Source organism: Dendrobates tinctorius, unplaced genomic scaffold (assembly GCF_039654945.1).
Source record: "Dendrobates tinctorius isolate UK_male_01 unplaced genomic scaffold, ASM3965494v1 ptg000162l, whole genome shotgun sequence".
NCBI classification, from domain to species: Eukaryota; Metazoa; Chordata; class Amphibia; order Anura; family Dendrobatidae; genus Dendrobates; species Dendrobates tinctorius.
In genome coordinates this window covers 15,859,100-15,875,734 of record NW_027361829.1, presented here as the reverse complement: position 1 = coordinate 15,875,734, position 16,635 = coordinate 15,859,100, and the positions used below count along the sequence as shown (strand labels likewise).

The 16,635-nt window shown below is 42.0% G+C and overlaps 1 protein-coding gene across 1 annotated transcript in view; it reads left to right on the top strand.

Moving 5' to 3' along the window:
• The window catches only part of PKD1L1 (polycystin 1 like 1, transient receptor potential channel interacting), a 901,078-nt gene that overhangs the window by 501,774 nt on the left and 382,669 nt on the right, over positions 1 to 16,635 (top strand). Inside the window, exons 39-41 of the mRNA XM_073549827.1 lie at positions 5,355 to 5,547; positions 6,111 to 6,194; positions 15,383 to 15,590. Coding sequence (XP_073405928.1) covers positions 5,355 to 5,547; positions 6,111 to 6,194; positions 15,383 to 15,590 — 485 coding nt within the window. The remainder of the gene's footprint in view (positions 1 to 5,354; positions 5,548 to 6,110; positions 6,195 to 15,382; positions 15,591 to 16,635) is intronic.

Sequence of the window (16,635 nt, the reverse complement as noted above, 5' to 3'; positions counted from 1 at the left end):
CTGCCAATAACCCCAAACAGGCCATTTGTGCCACCTGCCATGTCCACATCAGCAGGGGTAGCAAAACTACCAGCCTGACCACCACCAGCATGATCAGGCACATGGCAGCAAAGCACCTGACTTTGTGGGCCGAACCCCAGGCTCAAGGAATAGTGTGGGTGACATGACTGCTTCTTCCACTGTTGTGCGTGCAAGCCAATCCTCTCTCCGTCCTTAGTGAATGCAAAGATGCCTCCTGCTCTGCACCTGTCACTGCCTACACTCAACTAGCACCATCATCAAGCACGTCCACATTATTGTCCCAGTGCAGCCTTCAGTTGTCCATACCCCAGTCATTGGAACGCAAGTGTAAATACGCAGCTAACGCCCCTCAGGCCACAGTACTAAATTTACACATTTTTTGTCTGCTTGTGCTCGAAATGTTGCCTTTTAGGCTCGTGGAGATGGAAGCTTTCCGAAACCTGATAGCGGCGGCCACCCCAAAGTACTCGGTCCCCTGTCACCACTATTTCTCCCGATGTGCCATCCCGGCATTACTCAAGCACGTGTCCCACAACATTACCCGTGCCCTCAACAATGCTGTTACTGGGAAAGTCCACCTAACCATGTGGACAAGTGCTTGTGGGTGGGGACGGTACATCTCGTTGAAGGCACACTGGGTTAACATAATGGAAGCCAGGACCCAGTCAGACTTTGGGATGGAACACGTCCTCCCGACGCCGAGGATTGCAGGCCCTAGGTCAATCAGGGTTGCCACCACAGTCTACAGCTCCTGCACCTCCTTCTCCTCCCTTTTATCCTCCATCTCTGAAATGAACACATCAGTCACAAACTGGAAGCACTGCAGCACTGCCTCAGCCAAGCGGCAACAGGCTGTGCTGAAGCTAATATGCTTAGGTGACAAACTGCACAATGCTGAAGAGTTTTGGACAGCTCTGAAAGAGCAGGCAGATCTGTGGCTGACACCGCTGAACCTACAGCCAGGCATGGTCATGTGTGGGGCGAGCTCACACACGTACCATGCCTGGTCCATGTGCTTTACCTCATTGTACAACAGTTTCTCAAAAGCTACTCGTAGCTACCAGATCTGCTTGTGAAAGTACACTGCCTGTCTGCCCATTTTAGAAAATCAGCTGCAACTTCCGCCTCCCTTGCTGTGCTTCAGCAGCGTTTGCAGTTTCTGGCTCACCCACAGGTGTGTCATGTCCGCACGCATGCGAACTCTACACTGCATATGTTGGAAAGGATATGTGAGCAGAAGAAGGCAGTTGTTGATTACCAGCCATCGGTATTCCGGTCAGACTCCACACATAAGACCTCAGGAGTGGACATTGATGTCAGACATATTGTACCATCCTACAAAATTTTGAGGAGCCCACCAAGATGGTGAGCGGCGATTATGCCATAATTGACATCCCTATCTAGATTCTCTGTATTCTAAAAAGCTCGCTGCTCACAATGAAATTGGATGCATTGCAGGTGGAGCACGATGAGATGGAGCAAGGAAGCATACAGGGTGATTACACACAGCCCAACCTCATGTCATCCCAACGTGGATTGGTTCACAATGAGATAGAGAAGGAGTAAGAACAGGAGCTAGTTTCATGCGCTATAGACCAAACTACAAGCACAACTGTCATACCATCTGTTCATTGTGGATGGCCTGAGGACAGGGAGGAGGACAGTATGGTCAGTTGTCCTCTTGGTGAGGACACAGAAGTCTTGCCTGTTAGCAGTCTGGCACACATGGCTGACTTTATGTCGCTTTGCCTTTCCCGTGACCTTCGCATTCTCAAAATTTTGGGTGACACTTATTACTGGTTGGTGACACTTCTAGACCCATGCTACAAGGAGAACTTTCATTCTCTTTTTCCAGAGGCAGACAAGTCTACTAAAATGGGGCAGTAACAGAGGGCCCTTGTTGCGGAATTATCACAAAAATTCCCATCTTAAAACGTTGGCGGCAGAGGTCACAGTTCGTTGGACAACCAAGGAGTACAGGCGAGAAAGAGAAACAACTCCTATCCAGCAGAGGCAGAGGAACACTGTCAAAGTTCTGGGAGAGTTATCAGGATCCTGTCAGCGCTGGCGGACTGCCGCGGCTGAACAGTGAAACTCACCCAGACTACGGGAGGACCTGGGGTCCGATACTGCAGGGAAAGTTCAGACAACAGGACCTGCGACACTGAAAGTAGTTAGCAGTACAAGGAACTACGATCATGTGACTACAGGGGGCGAGGCTTAGCATCCTGCTGCAGGAGAGGGCTGTAGGGTTCTATTACAGGAATCCTGGAGTAAAGGCTAGGGAAACTCAGGTCAGACAAACGGGGGTCACACACGGAGAGGGCGGAGTGGTACCAGAGGGACAAGCAGAGAATAGTCAAAACGTAAGCAATGAATCATATACAGAGATAGCAACCTAGTACAAGGGAGGCAGTCAGAGAGTAGTCAGGTCCAAGGCAAAAGAGTCGTACACGGAGATAGCAGAGCAGTACAAAAGGAACAGGCAGAACTCGTAACAGGGACATAACCGGATCAAAACCAAGCAAGCATAAAGTATCACAGTCACAAAGCACACTAGGGTCACACACTCGGCCAAGGGTCTGAGTATAAGCGACAAGGAGGGAGCCCACAATGAGGCTATAAAAAGCCTCCCAGAATCACAGAGTGAGGCTGTCCAGATTAACCTCTAAACTACCTGATCCCATGAACTCAGCAGATCATGACGAGTTTTCTCTGACCCTCCCATCGCACTGGACCTGTGGCGCAGGGTACTCTCACAAGGAGTGCAAAGTTTTAGAAGATGCTGAGGGAGTACCTTGCTGACCGTACCGACGTCCTCCGTGATTCCTCTGTGCCTTTGAATTATTGGGTATCCAATCTGGATGCGTGGCATGAACTGGCTGTCTATGCCTTGGAGGTCCTGGCCTGCCCTGCCGCTAGCATTTTTAGTGCCAATGGTGGAATTATAACTGATAAGCGCATCCTCCTGTCAACTGAAAATGCTGGACAGGCTGACTCTTATAAAATTGAACAAAGGCTGGTTTGGGCCAGACTTCTCTACAACACCGAATGATCACAGCGAAACATAACCTCAAATCCAGTGTCATTTTTTGGGAGGTATATTCCCATGCACCTCTTCACACCCACATGGGTATATACTTCCTGATTTTACCCATTTGATGTTATCCTCCTTCTCCTCATCAGCCACCACCACTAGATCACCATGGTAACCGTGATCCGTGATGCAACAGCCACGTTATTGTGTTAAAGGGTGTTTTTAATGTCCGTAAAAAATTTTTTTACACATTATGTAGATGTGCACCCTCCAGGGGGAAATATTTGTCAATCCATACACTTATTGTATGGGCATTACAACCAAAGGAGACATGCTCCTTTAAATTGGGAAAAGATTTTTAGTAGGCCATCCTCCACGTCTCTTCCGACCCCACCACTAGATCACCAGGGTGAACATGATGCAACAGCCAGGGGTTTTTTTTCAAGGGTGTTTTTGATGCCAGTAAAAAATTTTTTTACACATAATGTTGATGTGTGACCGCCAGGGGGAAATGTTCGTCAGCCCATTCACTTAGTGTATGGGTATTACACCCATAGGAGACACATTCCTTTAAATTGGGAAACGATTTTTAGTAGGCCCTCCTCCATGTCTCTTCCAAGGGGTATTGGGGTGCATCCAAATTTGGAGCAGGCCTTGCATTGCCTTTATGGGCAAACATTATTAGAGTAACAAATTAAGAAAAATGGGAACTTTGATTTCATGTGGCCATCCAGTATGTTGGTTGAAAGGGTTATTGGGTTGCGTGTAACTTTGGGGCAGGGCAGGCTTTGCAGTCAATGCATAGGCTAACTTTATGGGAGTAACAATTTAAGAAAAATGGGAACTTTGATTTCATGTGGCCATCGAGTATGTTGGATCAAAGGGTTATTAGGGTGCGTGTAACTTAGAGGCAGTACAGGCCTTGCATTCAATGCATAGGCTAACATTATGGGAGTAGCTAATTAAGAAAAATGGGAACTTTGGTTTCATGTGGCCGTCCAGTACATTGGTTCAAAGGATTATTGGAGTGTGTGTAACTTTGGGGCAAGACAGGCCTTGCATTCAATGCATAGTCTAACAGTATGGCAGTACAAAATAAATAAGAATGGGAACTTTGGTTTCATATGGCCATCCATGATGTCTGTTCAATGGCTTATTGGGGAGCGTCCAAATTTAGGGCAGGCCTTGCATTCAGTGCACAGGCAATAACAGTATAGGAGACCCACTGTTTAATAATGGGAGCAACAAAGCATAGCTGGCTGATGGCGCTCTAAGAATAGTGAGGACAAACTGCTGTCCCTTTAAGAAGATTAAAGTCCGCCTGATGGCCCTCCTCCTTTAACAGTTCCTCCTTCATAAATGAATCAGCATGTGTCTGATGATGTGTCACACACCTTATGGCCAGCTAAGGTTGTAAAATGTTCAAATGACATTTCCCATTGAATGGATTTGGCGTGGTTGAAACAATGCTAAAGTTGAAAATCGAATAAAAAATGCTACATGTGAACAAAGCCAAAGTGGTGGAGGAACATTTTTGTTTTGGGTTATTTATTTGGCCTTACATACAAATCATTACCCTGGAAAGGATGTTCCTTAACATACACTATTTCCCAGGAAAATTAATTTTGTTTTTGTTTTTGCATATTTTATTGTGCACCCGTAAAAGTGGCGTAACACCCTGACAACATTGTTCGCAGCAGTGACCTAGGAGTCAGAAATGCTTCCAGGTGTCTTCCCCATAATGTTCCCATGTCATTGCATCACTTTTCCCATCGATTTCAGACATTTTCAGATCCTAAAAATACCCCGGGGGGGTGAAGGCAAAAAAAGCTTGTGTTTCCCATAGACTTACATTGGGCTTGTTGCTCGGGTCGAGCAACGAGCACCCGAGTATTTTAGTGCTTGTTCATCACTGTTCCTTATGTTGTTTCAAATTCCATACAGTGAGCAGTTTCCAAATGACTGGTTGAGCCTTTTTCTACCTTGCTTCCACTAGCTGGTTGTGTAGCATGCTTTGCCCCAAATTGATTTACATCTCGTGAAGAAGTTGCAGTTCCTCAACTCCTGTAGCCCTGGAGAGCCTTTGCTTTCTGCTATAGATCACACTTTAGAGACTGGGAGGACGCACCCTGTAGTATTTTATGGCATTTAGATTTACCTCAGGGGGAATTCCTTGTACATGGGTTTAATGTTTACTATATTATGTCTGACGTGTTCCACAACCGTGTTAAAAGGATTTATGTGTGATGCTTCAGTAATTATACATTTATATTGATTTCCTGTTTATCCAATATAGATGCAGAATACAATTACATGGCGTTGATGGATGCAAATTATAGAAGGCACCCAAAAAATAAATATATTTCCAATATGATAAATTATACAATGGATGTGCAGTGGACACAGTGCCTCTATTGGCATAATAAACAATGGAACTCAAGAGATTGCACTCCTCAAAAAGGAACCACAGCCACAGGGTTTACTTGCAGGTTTGTGGAAACCCCTGCAGCTCTACTTTACACATAGTAACATTTATTGGCGTTTTTATTTGAAAGCTTGCAAATTTGATGAGGGAATCACTTTAAACTAGATAGTACTATATACAAAGTATGTACTGTAAATACTTAAGGTGTTATTCCCATCTCTGCCTTTCGTGGGAATTACCTCTAGATCTAGGCGATCAAAGGCAGTGTTATGAAAATGACCAGGTAAACTGCACTATGCTGTGTGTTGCCGTTTCTGTATCGTCTATTCCTTTCTTTTGGCGTTACACAAACAGTGACGTGAAGCTGCTATTTTCATAGCCCTGCCTATGGTGGCTAAGATCTAAATGTAGTATTTCCCATCTTGACCATTATCCATTTGCAAACTCTGTGAATGGCAAGTATTATAATATTTTACTACAGTATATGTTGTAACATTAAATTGAAACATTATCTAATCCTTAGATATTGGTTAGAGGTTAAACACATTATAAGCTAGAAATTTGATAATTTACTGCTTTCAAATAGTGCTAGATTATAATGAAATGACCATTCTTTTGTATTTTTAGCTGTGCACATCTAGGTTTGTACACCACTACAAACAGACAAGCTTTATCTCATCTTGTCATTGAAGATATCTCACAGTTTTTAAGGTAAATGTGTATTTTAAATTCAATTAATCATTTCACACACTGTAAGCTCATTTTTATTTTCTTTTAAAGGAAAATAGCTCACTGCAAGATGAAGGGTCACTTGTAGTACCCTCTTAGAAGAGAGAGACTTAGGGTGTCCATATACAGTCATGGCCAAAAGTGTGGGCACCCTTGACATTGTTCCAGAAAATAAAGTGTTTCTCCCAGTAAATTATTGCAATTACACATGTTTACTTACTTTGTGTGTTAGAACAACACAAAAAAAATCAGGCAAAATGCAAATAATTTTACACAAAACCCTCCCAAAAATGGTCCGAATGTCATACAAAATCCAAATCACATATTGAGTATCAACATATTCAATAGAAATCGCATAATTAATTTTTTGCTAAGTTTTCTCCTGCTGTAAGGCTACTTTCACACTTGCGTTTTTTTGCGCTGCGTGCGCAATGCAAACGCACATAAAAAACGCATCATGTGTTTGTATTCTTTTTTTGTGTTTTTGTGCTTTGTTTTTTTTAAAAAAAGCATGCTTTTTTGCGCTGACGTAGACTATGATGTGTTTTTGGGTGAATTTTGTGCGCATTACGTGCGCATGCGTTTTTTTGACACAGGTCGGACGCACAAAAAATGCAACAGGATGTATTTTGTGCGCCCGGGCACACACTACAAAAAAACGCATGCGCATAGAAATGCGTACAAACGCATGTCTATGCGCACTAGGGTGACCGGATCTCATATGGGGGGAAAAAAATGTCAGAATCTTGTTCGTCTGGACCCCACAAAACGATTCCCCTTTCCAGATATTGAGAGAGCCAAAATTTGAGCTCGATCAAACGACGTTAACCCGTGCCGCTCGTCGCTCAAAGTTTGAAAAAATTCAAATTGAGGTATTTTAAGATTTAGGTATTTTGCATAGTCTGTTAGACTATAAAGAATGTGACAACAACATTGCAGAAATAGCCCTGACCAAATCTTCGAACCATTTGTGGTATTTGAATGCAGAGTTGGTGGGATTATCGTTTTTTGATCCCACCATTACAGACAATGAAAAGTTGTTAATGGCTAATAAATTGCTCAGTAGCACAGATGAACCATCAGAGCATGCTAACCTACATGAGTTGATAATTTTACATAGTTATCTAATCTATTCTAGAGCTTTTGTTAAAGTAGTTTTTGAAACGTCAGAATATAATGCTCGGCATTTGCTTACAACTTGCAGGACATATTGCTTTTGTTCTTCATCTTTTGTAAGAAGGTCGTTAAAGTCGGTTACTTCCTACCTCTTTTAATTTTTCTTTCCTAACTTTTGGATTTACAACCCTAGCGTGCTCTGATGGTTCATCTGTGCTACTGAGCAACTTATTAGCCATTAACAACTTTTCATTGTCTAATGGTGGGATCAAAAAACGATAATCCCACCAACTCTGCATTCAAATACCACAAATGGTTCGAAAATTTGGTCAGGGCTACTTCTGCAATGTTGCTGTCACATTCTTTATAGTCTAACAGACTATGCAAAATACCTAAATCTTAAAATACCTCAATTTGGATTTTTTCAAACTTTGAGCGACGAGCGGCACGGGTTAACGTCGTTTGATCGAGCTCAAATTTTGGCTATCTCAATATCTGGAAAGGGGAATCGTTTTGTGGGGTCCAGACGGACAAAATTCCGACATTGATTTTTTGCGGTCACCCTAATGCGCACCCATGTTAAGTATAGGAAAAAAAAACGCATGCGTTTTTTTGCGCAAAAACACAGCGCAAAAAAACGCAAGTGTGAAACCAGCCTAACCCCTTTGAAAATGTAATTTTTCACGTTTTCATTCCACTTTGCATTAAAGAGAACCTGTCAGCAGGATTGTGTTGAGTAACCTACAGACATTGTCAGGTTGGTGCCGTTATGCTTATTAAAATGATACCTTGGTTGCTGAAATCCACCTCGTAGTTGTTGTTTAATCTTTTTCAGTTTTGAGTTCATGATATGCTCATGCTCCGGGGCTGACTGTGGGGGGATCTTCATGTGTACTGCTCTGCTTACATATTCATCTGTATGGCTTATGATTGGTCACTGATCCCTCAGTTACCGACCCCCTATTTTACATACTGAATATAATATGTTTTTTTTTCTTTAAATTCACATTCAGCAGGCAGGCGCTGGTGGCAACGCCTGCTCCGTAGCATGATCACATCTATCGGATCGCTGATAGATGCTACTTTGCAGGCGCCTCCTGCACCATCTTGGTGGAAACAATTTTTTTTCCTCTAGCAAAATGGCATCGGTGGGCCTGCGCAGTTGCATGTATTGGATCACTGATACATGCTACTCCACAGGTGCGGCCGGCGTCATTTTGAGAGAGATTTTTTTCTGAATAAATTTATATCACCAAATAAAATACCATATATACTCGTGTATAAGCCGACCCGTGTATAAGCTGACCCCGCCCCTAATTTTGCTACAAGAAACTGGGGAAAACGTATTGACTCGCATATAAGCCTAGGGTGAAAAATGCAGCAGCTACTGGTAAATTTCAAAAATAAAAATAGATACCAATAAAAGTAAAATTAATTTTGAGACATCAGTAGGTTAAAAGTTTTTGAATATCCATATTGAATCAGGTGCCCCATATAATGCTCCACACAGTTCATGATGGCCCCATAAGATGCTCCATACATAATACACCCCATATAATGATGCACAAAGGTTAATAATGCCCCCATAAGATGCTCCATAGAAAAATATGCCCCATATAATGCTCCATAAAGGTTATGGCCCCATAAGATGCTCCATAGAATAATTCCCTATAAGATGCTCCATAGATTATGCCCCAATAAGATGCTCCATAGATTATGCCCCCCTATCCCCATATGCTGCTCCACAGATTATGCCCCCATATACTGCTCTATAGATTATGCCTCCTTATGCTGCTCTATAGATTATGCCCCTATATGCTGCCCCATAGAATATGCCCCCATATGCTGCCCCATAGACTATGCCCCCATATGCTGCCTCATAGACTAAACCCCCATATGCTGCCTCATAGGATATGCCCCCATATGCTGCTCCATAGATTATGCCCCCATATGCTGCTCTATAGAATGTGCCCCATATGCTGCTCCATAGACTATGTCCCCATGTGCTGCCCCATAGAATATGCCCCATATGCTGCTTCCTAGACTATGCCCCATATGCTGCCCCATAGAATATGCCCCCATATGCTGCTCCATAGAATGTGCCCCATATATTGCTCCATAGACTATGCCCCCATATGTTGCCCCATAGAATATGCCCCCATATGCTGCTCCATAGAATATGCCACTATATGCTGCTCCATAGAATATGCCCCCATATGCTGCCCCATAGAATATGCCCCCATATGCTGCCCCATAGACTATGCCCCCATATGCTACCCCATAGACTAACCCCCATATGCTGCCTCATAGGATATGCCCCCATATGCTGCTCCATAGATTATGCGCCTTATGCTGCTCCATAAAATGTGCCCCATATGCTGCTCCATAGACTATGCCCCCATATGCTGCCCCATAGAATATGCCCCATATGCTGCTACCTAGACTATGCCCCCATATGTTGCCCCATAGAATATGCCCCCATATGTTGCCCCATAGAATATGCCCCCATATACTGCTCCATAGAATATGCTCCATATGTTGCTCCATAGACTATGCCCCCATATGCTGCCCCATAAAATATGCCCCCATATGCTGCTCCATAGAATATGCACCCATATGCTGCTCCATAGATTATGCCTCCATATGCTGCTCCATAGACTATGCCCCCATATGCTCCCCCATAGAATATGCCCCCATAGAATATGCCCCATAGATTATGCCCCCATATGCTGCTCCATAGAATATGCCTCCATATGATGCTCCATAGAATATGCCCCATATGCTGCTCCATACAATATGTCCACATATGCTGCTCCAGAGAATATGCCCCCATATGCTGCTCCATAGAATATGCCCCCATATGCTGCTCCATAGAATATGTCCCCATATGCTGCTCCATAGACTATGCCCCCATATGCTGCCCCATAGAATATGCCCGAATATGCCCCCATATGCTGCCCCCATAAGATGTTCCATATATTATGCCCCCATATGCTGCTGCAAAAAAAAAATGCCATAACTCACCTCTCCTGCTCAGGACCCGCCACCTGAGATATTCACTGCTGCTCACCGCTGTCTGCCGCTTTCTGTATCAGTGACTGTTCAGCCAGCAGAGGGCACAGCGCGCACTAACCACAACACCGTGCCCCCTGCTGCCTAAACGTCACTGGCAGGACTCAGCAGAGCAGACAGCGGTGAGCAGCGATGGACCCCGGACATGTGAAAATCGCTATACTTACCCCCTCCTGGCGTGGTCTCTGCAGCCCCGCTTATCCACGGTCTCCCTTCCTGCCTTCAGCGGTCACGTGATACCGCTCATTACACTCAAGAATATGTGCATATTCATGAGTTTAATGAGCGGTACCACGTAACCGCTGAAGGCAGGAAGGGAGACCTTGGAGAAGCGAGGGGGCTGCAGAGATCGCGCAGGGGGGTAAGTATGATCTCTGACACCCCCGCTCCCCCTCCCCCACCGACCCCCAGGTAAATGACTCGTGTATAAGCCGAGAGGGGGACTTTCAGCCCCAAAAAATGGGCTTAAAATCTCGACTTATAAACGAGTATTTAAGGTAATTTAATGAACATTATAGATGCAATCATGCTTCAGCACAGCAGCGGCCACCATATTATACTCAGCATGTAAAATAGGGGGCAGGTCACTGAGGGATCAATGACCTGTTATAAACCATACAGATGAATACCTAATCAGAGCACCACATGAAGACCCCCCCCCACGTGGTGGTGCCTGCCCCGGAGCATGGGAATCTCATTAACTGAAAACTACAAATAAAAATTAAACAACCACCACAAGACGAATTTCATCAGCCAAGGTATCATTTTAATCAGTATAACGGCGCCAACCTGACACTGTCTGGAGGTTACTGAGCACAATCCTGCTGACAGATTCCCTTTAATTCTGTAAAACACCTGAAGTGTTAGCAAATTTCCTGAATGCAGATTTCAATACTTTGAGAGGTGCAGTTTTTAGAATAGGGTCTTATTTGGGGGTGACTTTAAAAGTGAAAAGGTCGTTATATAAAAGATGGGTTTTGTAAATTACATTTAAAAATAAAAAAAATTCTGTTAAACTTGTATGGTAACTTTTTTAACATCCTAAAAAAAACGACTTTTTGAAAATGAAAGTGATATCAAGTAGACTTATTTTAAATTATCGCATGTAGTAGTAGGGCTTACCGCGCTATACTGAGCTGATGTATATAGGCATAAGTGAAATCTTTGATTATGCTTGTATAAATGAGATATTGTTGGTACTTACTTTGACTGAAGGAATTGATAGAGTATTCTATGTAGTCACAAGTATCTAACTGGTGGGTACTTCGCCCCTAATTATGTAGGGATGGTTTTCTTGTAATAGCTGGTGATAGTGATGAAGTAAAAAATGAAATTAGAGTACCAATAATATTAATAACCCATGTTGCAACTCATGAATACACTATACTCACTAGTAAATTTCTATCCGTTTCTATTTCTTTAGTACAGAGTTAATTGCTCATGGATCAATACCACGGTGCTGTACAGGAAAAAAAAGGGGTTTAAATATAGTACATGATAATGGTCATAAGTTGGACACCAAGTCCCAAAAGGAACACGTCTGCACTTACTTGTGCTTTTAAATGATGAAAAAATTGGAGTAGGCAGGAACAATAATCAGTGCAGCGGGACTTTGTAGAGGAAAATTATATGCACTATGTGGATGACGGAAACTGCCAAGTGGGCAGTGAGATCTAATGGGAAGCTTGTGCTGGTTTCTGCTTCCCATTAGATCCAATTTTTTCATCATTTAAAAGCACAAGTAAGTGCAGACATGTTCCTTTTGGGACTTGGTGTCCAACTTATGACCATTATCATGTACTATATTTAAACCCCTTCTTTTTCCTGTACAGCACCGTGGTATTGATCCATGAGCAATTAACTCTGTACTAACGAAATAGAAACGGATAGAAATTTACTAGTGAGTATAGTGTATTCATGAGTTGCAACATGGGTTATTAATATTATTGGTACTCTAATTTCATTTTTTACTTCATCACTATCACCAGCTATTACAAGAAAACCATCCCTACATTATTAGGGGCGAAGTACCCACCAGTTAGATACTTGTGACTACATAGAATACTCTATCAATTCCTTCAGTCAAAGTAAGTACCAACAATATCTCATTTATACAAGCATAATCAAAGATTTCACTTATGCCTATATACATCAGCTCAGTATAGCACGGTAAGCCCTACTACTACATGCGTTAATCTGATTCTCAAACAGGAACTGACACAGTCCTGTTCTCTTACCAGCTGCATCTGAGTTTCTAGTTCCAATCAGGTAGCGCCCGTGTAAACGTTATTCCATTATATTATTTTAAATTATGTTTAACTATTTTGTGTGCTATGACTATTTGCTTTAGGGGTATAAAATGAAAATTTAAATATCCAATATTTACGTAAATAAATGCAAAACATATAAAAATTGCCAAAATATGATATTCAGAAGCATTACATAGTTATTACCACTTAAAATAACACATGTCAGATTTGAAAAATGTAGCCTTATCAGGAAGGAGAAAACTTTCTTTGACATTAAGGGGTAAATAGATAAATTGCAAGTTGCTTATTTTTATAAGCACTTTCCAATTTATCCCATTAAAGATAATGAGAAAACAACCTTTTCAGGTTCTTGGTCCTCATCAGACTGATCCCCCCTTCACAGGTCAGTGTCTCCAGTACGTATGGTGACAGGATTCACACGTACTAGAGAAACCTACACATATAGACCCAATAAAATCTATGGGTCTGCGCACATGTCAGTGTGTGTCCACAGACTATATGTCTGTGTGCAAAATACATTGAACTGTCAGTTTTGTGCCTGCAGCATGTTCTGCAATACATCCCGCACACATGCACACTGATGACATCCATGCATCATCAGTGTGTCGCATACCGGTGTTTGGGAAAAGCTTTATTGTTAGCGCTGTTTCCAGGTGCTGGGTGCTGAATCCGACTAACATCATTGTTGCCTAGTATCCCTGCCATCAGCTTGACCAGGTGACGCTGATGAGAGTTGGAGTCAGCACCCAATGTGTCCTTATAATGCACATTAAATTAATTAATTTAAAAAATGGCATAATTTTCCTAACCAGCTGAGGAAAAGTATACAGCTGAGGGCTGGTATTAATATACTAGGAAGGGGCCAATATCCACAAAGGTTCCCAGACTATTAATAACAGCTCGCAAATGTTTTCTTATCCTTTACTGGTTATTAAAGGGGATCCACAAAAGCAATGACATTTTGTCCCCCCTATTTTTACTAACCAGCAAAGGCTAAACAGACAGTTCCTTGCTGATATTAATAGGCTGGGAAGGGGCCATGGATATTGTCCCCCTTCCAAACTTAGAACATCGGCCTTCAGACACCCCTGAAATGGGGCATCCATTAGATGCTCCAATTTTGGTGCTTAGCCTCAGCTCTTCCTACTTGCCCTAGTGTGTTGCCTAGTGCGGTAATAGTTTTGGGGTTTATTTCAGTTGTTTTATGTCCGCTGACATCAAGCCTAGGGGACGGTAATGAGGAGGTGTCTATCAGACATTCCCATGTCTAACCCCATTGTCAAAATTAATAAAGACACACAGGCGGAAAAGTCCTTTAATTTTACAAATCAGCTCAATTTCTGGGCCGAATAAGAACACTAGCCCTCAGTCTTAGTTAAACGTATTTAATACATGCAATACAAAGATAACTGGTGCTGACTCCAACTCTCATCAGCGTCGCCTGGTCATGCTGATCGCATTAAGACCAAGCGACAATAATGAGATTCAGATTCAGCATCCGGCGCCTGGGAACAGCGCTAACTGCACTGCTTTTCCCAGACACTGGTACGCGTCACACTTAAGGGGCACTCGGATGCCACACGGATGTGACACATGAACACGGATAGCACAGGTACTGGTTTTTCCAGTACCGGAAATATCAGGAAGTGAGAAAGAGGCCTAAGGCAAAGTTTTGGTTGGTTGTGGTAAAGGTATTGTCCAGGGTTGTGGATAAAGTTTGCAGTCCCCTTATATGACTGCAAACTTGTGAATTCTAGAATGCCGGCGCTAGGAGAAGGCAGGTGCATGACCACAAGTATGCGATTTTCATATATGCGGTCACATGACAACTAGACATGCAAGTAAATTAAGCGAGGCTGAACATATCTAGTTGGAATGTGGCCGGAATATTCATATCACTTACTTGGGGTCACATGATCAGTCCAGGAGGTGGAAGAAGTGGATTTCTCTGATAAGTTATGCTACAAAGTTGATTATTTTCACTTGTACTATTGAATAATGAAATAAAAATGAAAATGGCAGTTACTCTTTAAACCCATAACAAACTTAATATATACAGTATGGATTGCCTACATGCGTGTTTTACTTTGTAGAAAAATGTCACTTTGTAAAAAAAGAAAACGGCTTTGCTTGTACAAAAAAAACCCAATATCTCATATGGTAAAACTTACAACTATGGACTGTTACAATTATGAATGATTAAATTAGGAAATCATCTGATTGTCTATTCATGTGCATCACAAAAATGTCATTTTATACGTACATATCATATGTTATATGTATGTGCCTAATTTATATATGCTTGTGTATATTTTTGTTTTTTGTAAATGCATTTATAATGTGCAAATGCTTGGGTAATATATTGTGCTTATGTTATACATGTGGGTTAATGGCCTTGATGGAAGGTGTGGGTCCAGACACAAGTCCTGCATATGGGCTTTCACTGCTAGTGTTTGCCCCTGATGATGACATTCTTTGTACAGTATTTAATTTATTGGTTTAATTTATTGGTATTATGTCAAAAGTTGAGTACCTAAATAAAGAAGGCCAAGTGCAGCTAGCAAAAGAATGAGATTGACAGGCACCAATAGTAGGTGAGGGACAGAAAGTATCAATACTAAATCATCGCCAGTGTTGTCAGTGTATAGAGAGACAGTGATAGAAATATAATGACTTCTCAAGGAATTAATACTTGTATGTCCTTTATTTTAGCACAACGACAAATCTAGTCCCACCCATCATTGTTGTAATTTTCACTCTGTTCTACATTTTACTGATGTTTTTTGGTAAAATGAAGGACCAACATGAAGACCAAAAAGATGGCTTTGTGTTTCTTCAGGATAATTCTCCAAAAGACCAACAACAATTTGCTATTATGGTTGATGTGGGTTTCCGATCAAGACCAAAAACCACAGCTAAGGTAACTTGATATTGACACTGAAGTACTATTAATATGTATAATGAAAGTGAGAATGTAAGATGCTTTTGGCCTATTAAACCAAACACAATACCTTCTTAAGAGACTTAAACACATTTACCAACTTACCTTTGTGGCTGTTGTAAGAGTTGAAATTGTTAAGAAAACAAACATTCAAAATGGACACAGTGTAAAACGTCGATGGTCTAAAAAACAACTTAGATGCTTTTTTGGGGGAAAATAATGTAAATTATTATGTAAATGCATGCAATTCTTGTTCTGAATATTCATCCAGATCATCAACACTCTTGATTAGACCTGTTCCCCATTCTCTTTACCCTTTCTCATCCCTCAGTTGAATTTGATGTACACGTGTTATTTTTTAAAAGAATTATGCAAATGTGTGTCTATGTAGTAATAGAGCTCAACTTTAGACAAAATTCAAATTCGCCTGTTCCTGCAAATTCTCCAGTAAATTTGATTTGCGGAGAAGTTATTTTCTGCAAATTTAATGTTCAATATTATGCTATTATACTGTGGAGCGTCTCCAGACCCAAGTGCATAAAAAACCATAGTATGCACTAACTAAAAAAAATCCTTATACTCACCTTACTGCTCATCTTTCTGGACCCTCTGCTCCTCACCATCACACGTCTGGTCCTTATCGTATCTTCTGATGCCCGTTGCAAACGCTGAATTCCTCTTGTTCTGCACAAGCGTGCGAAAATCATGATGTCACCACATAATGGTGAACAAAACCATGCCAGCACTCATGGCAGTGGTCAGAAGATACAATGAGGGAGGACCGATCGGGAGATGGTGAAGAGCGGAGTGGCTGGATAGGCGAGCGGTGAAGTGAATATAAGGATTTTTGTTTTATTTTTTAGCCTTTTGATTTTTTATGGTTCAGAAAAATGCAGCTATTTTGTTGAATACATATATTGTCGCATGCAGATTCTGGACCGTGAAGAAGGTGGGTTCTACCGCTGAAACGCGTAGTCCTATCTGCACGACTTTCCTGCGTTATTGCTGTTTTGAACTGCTTGGA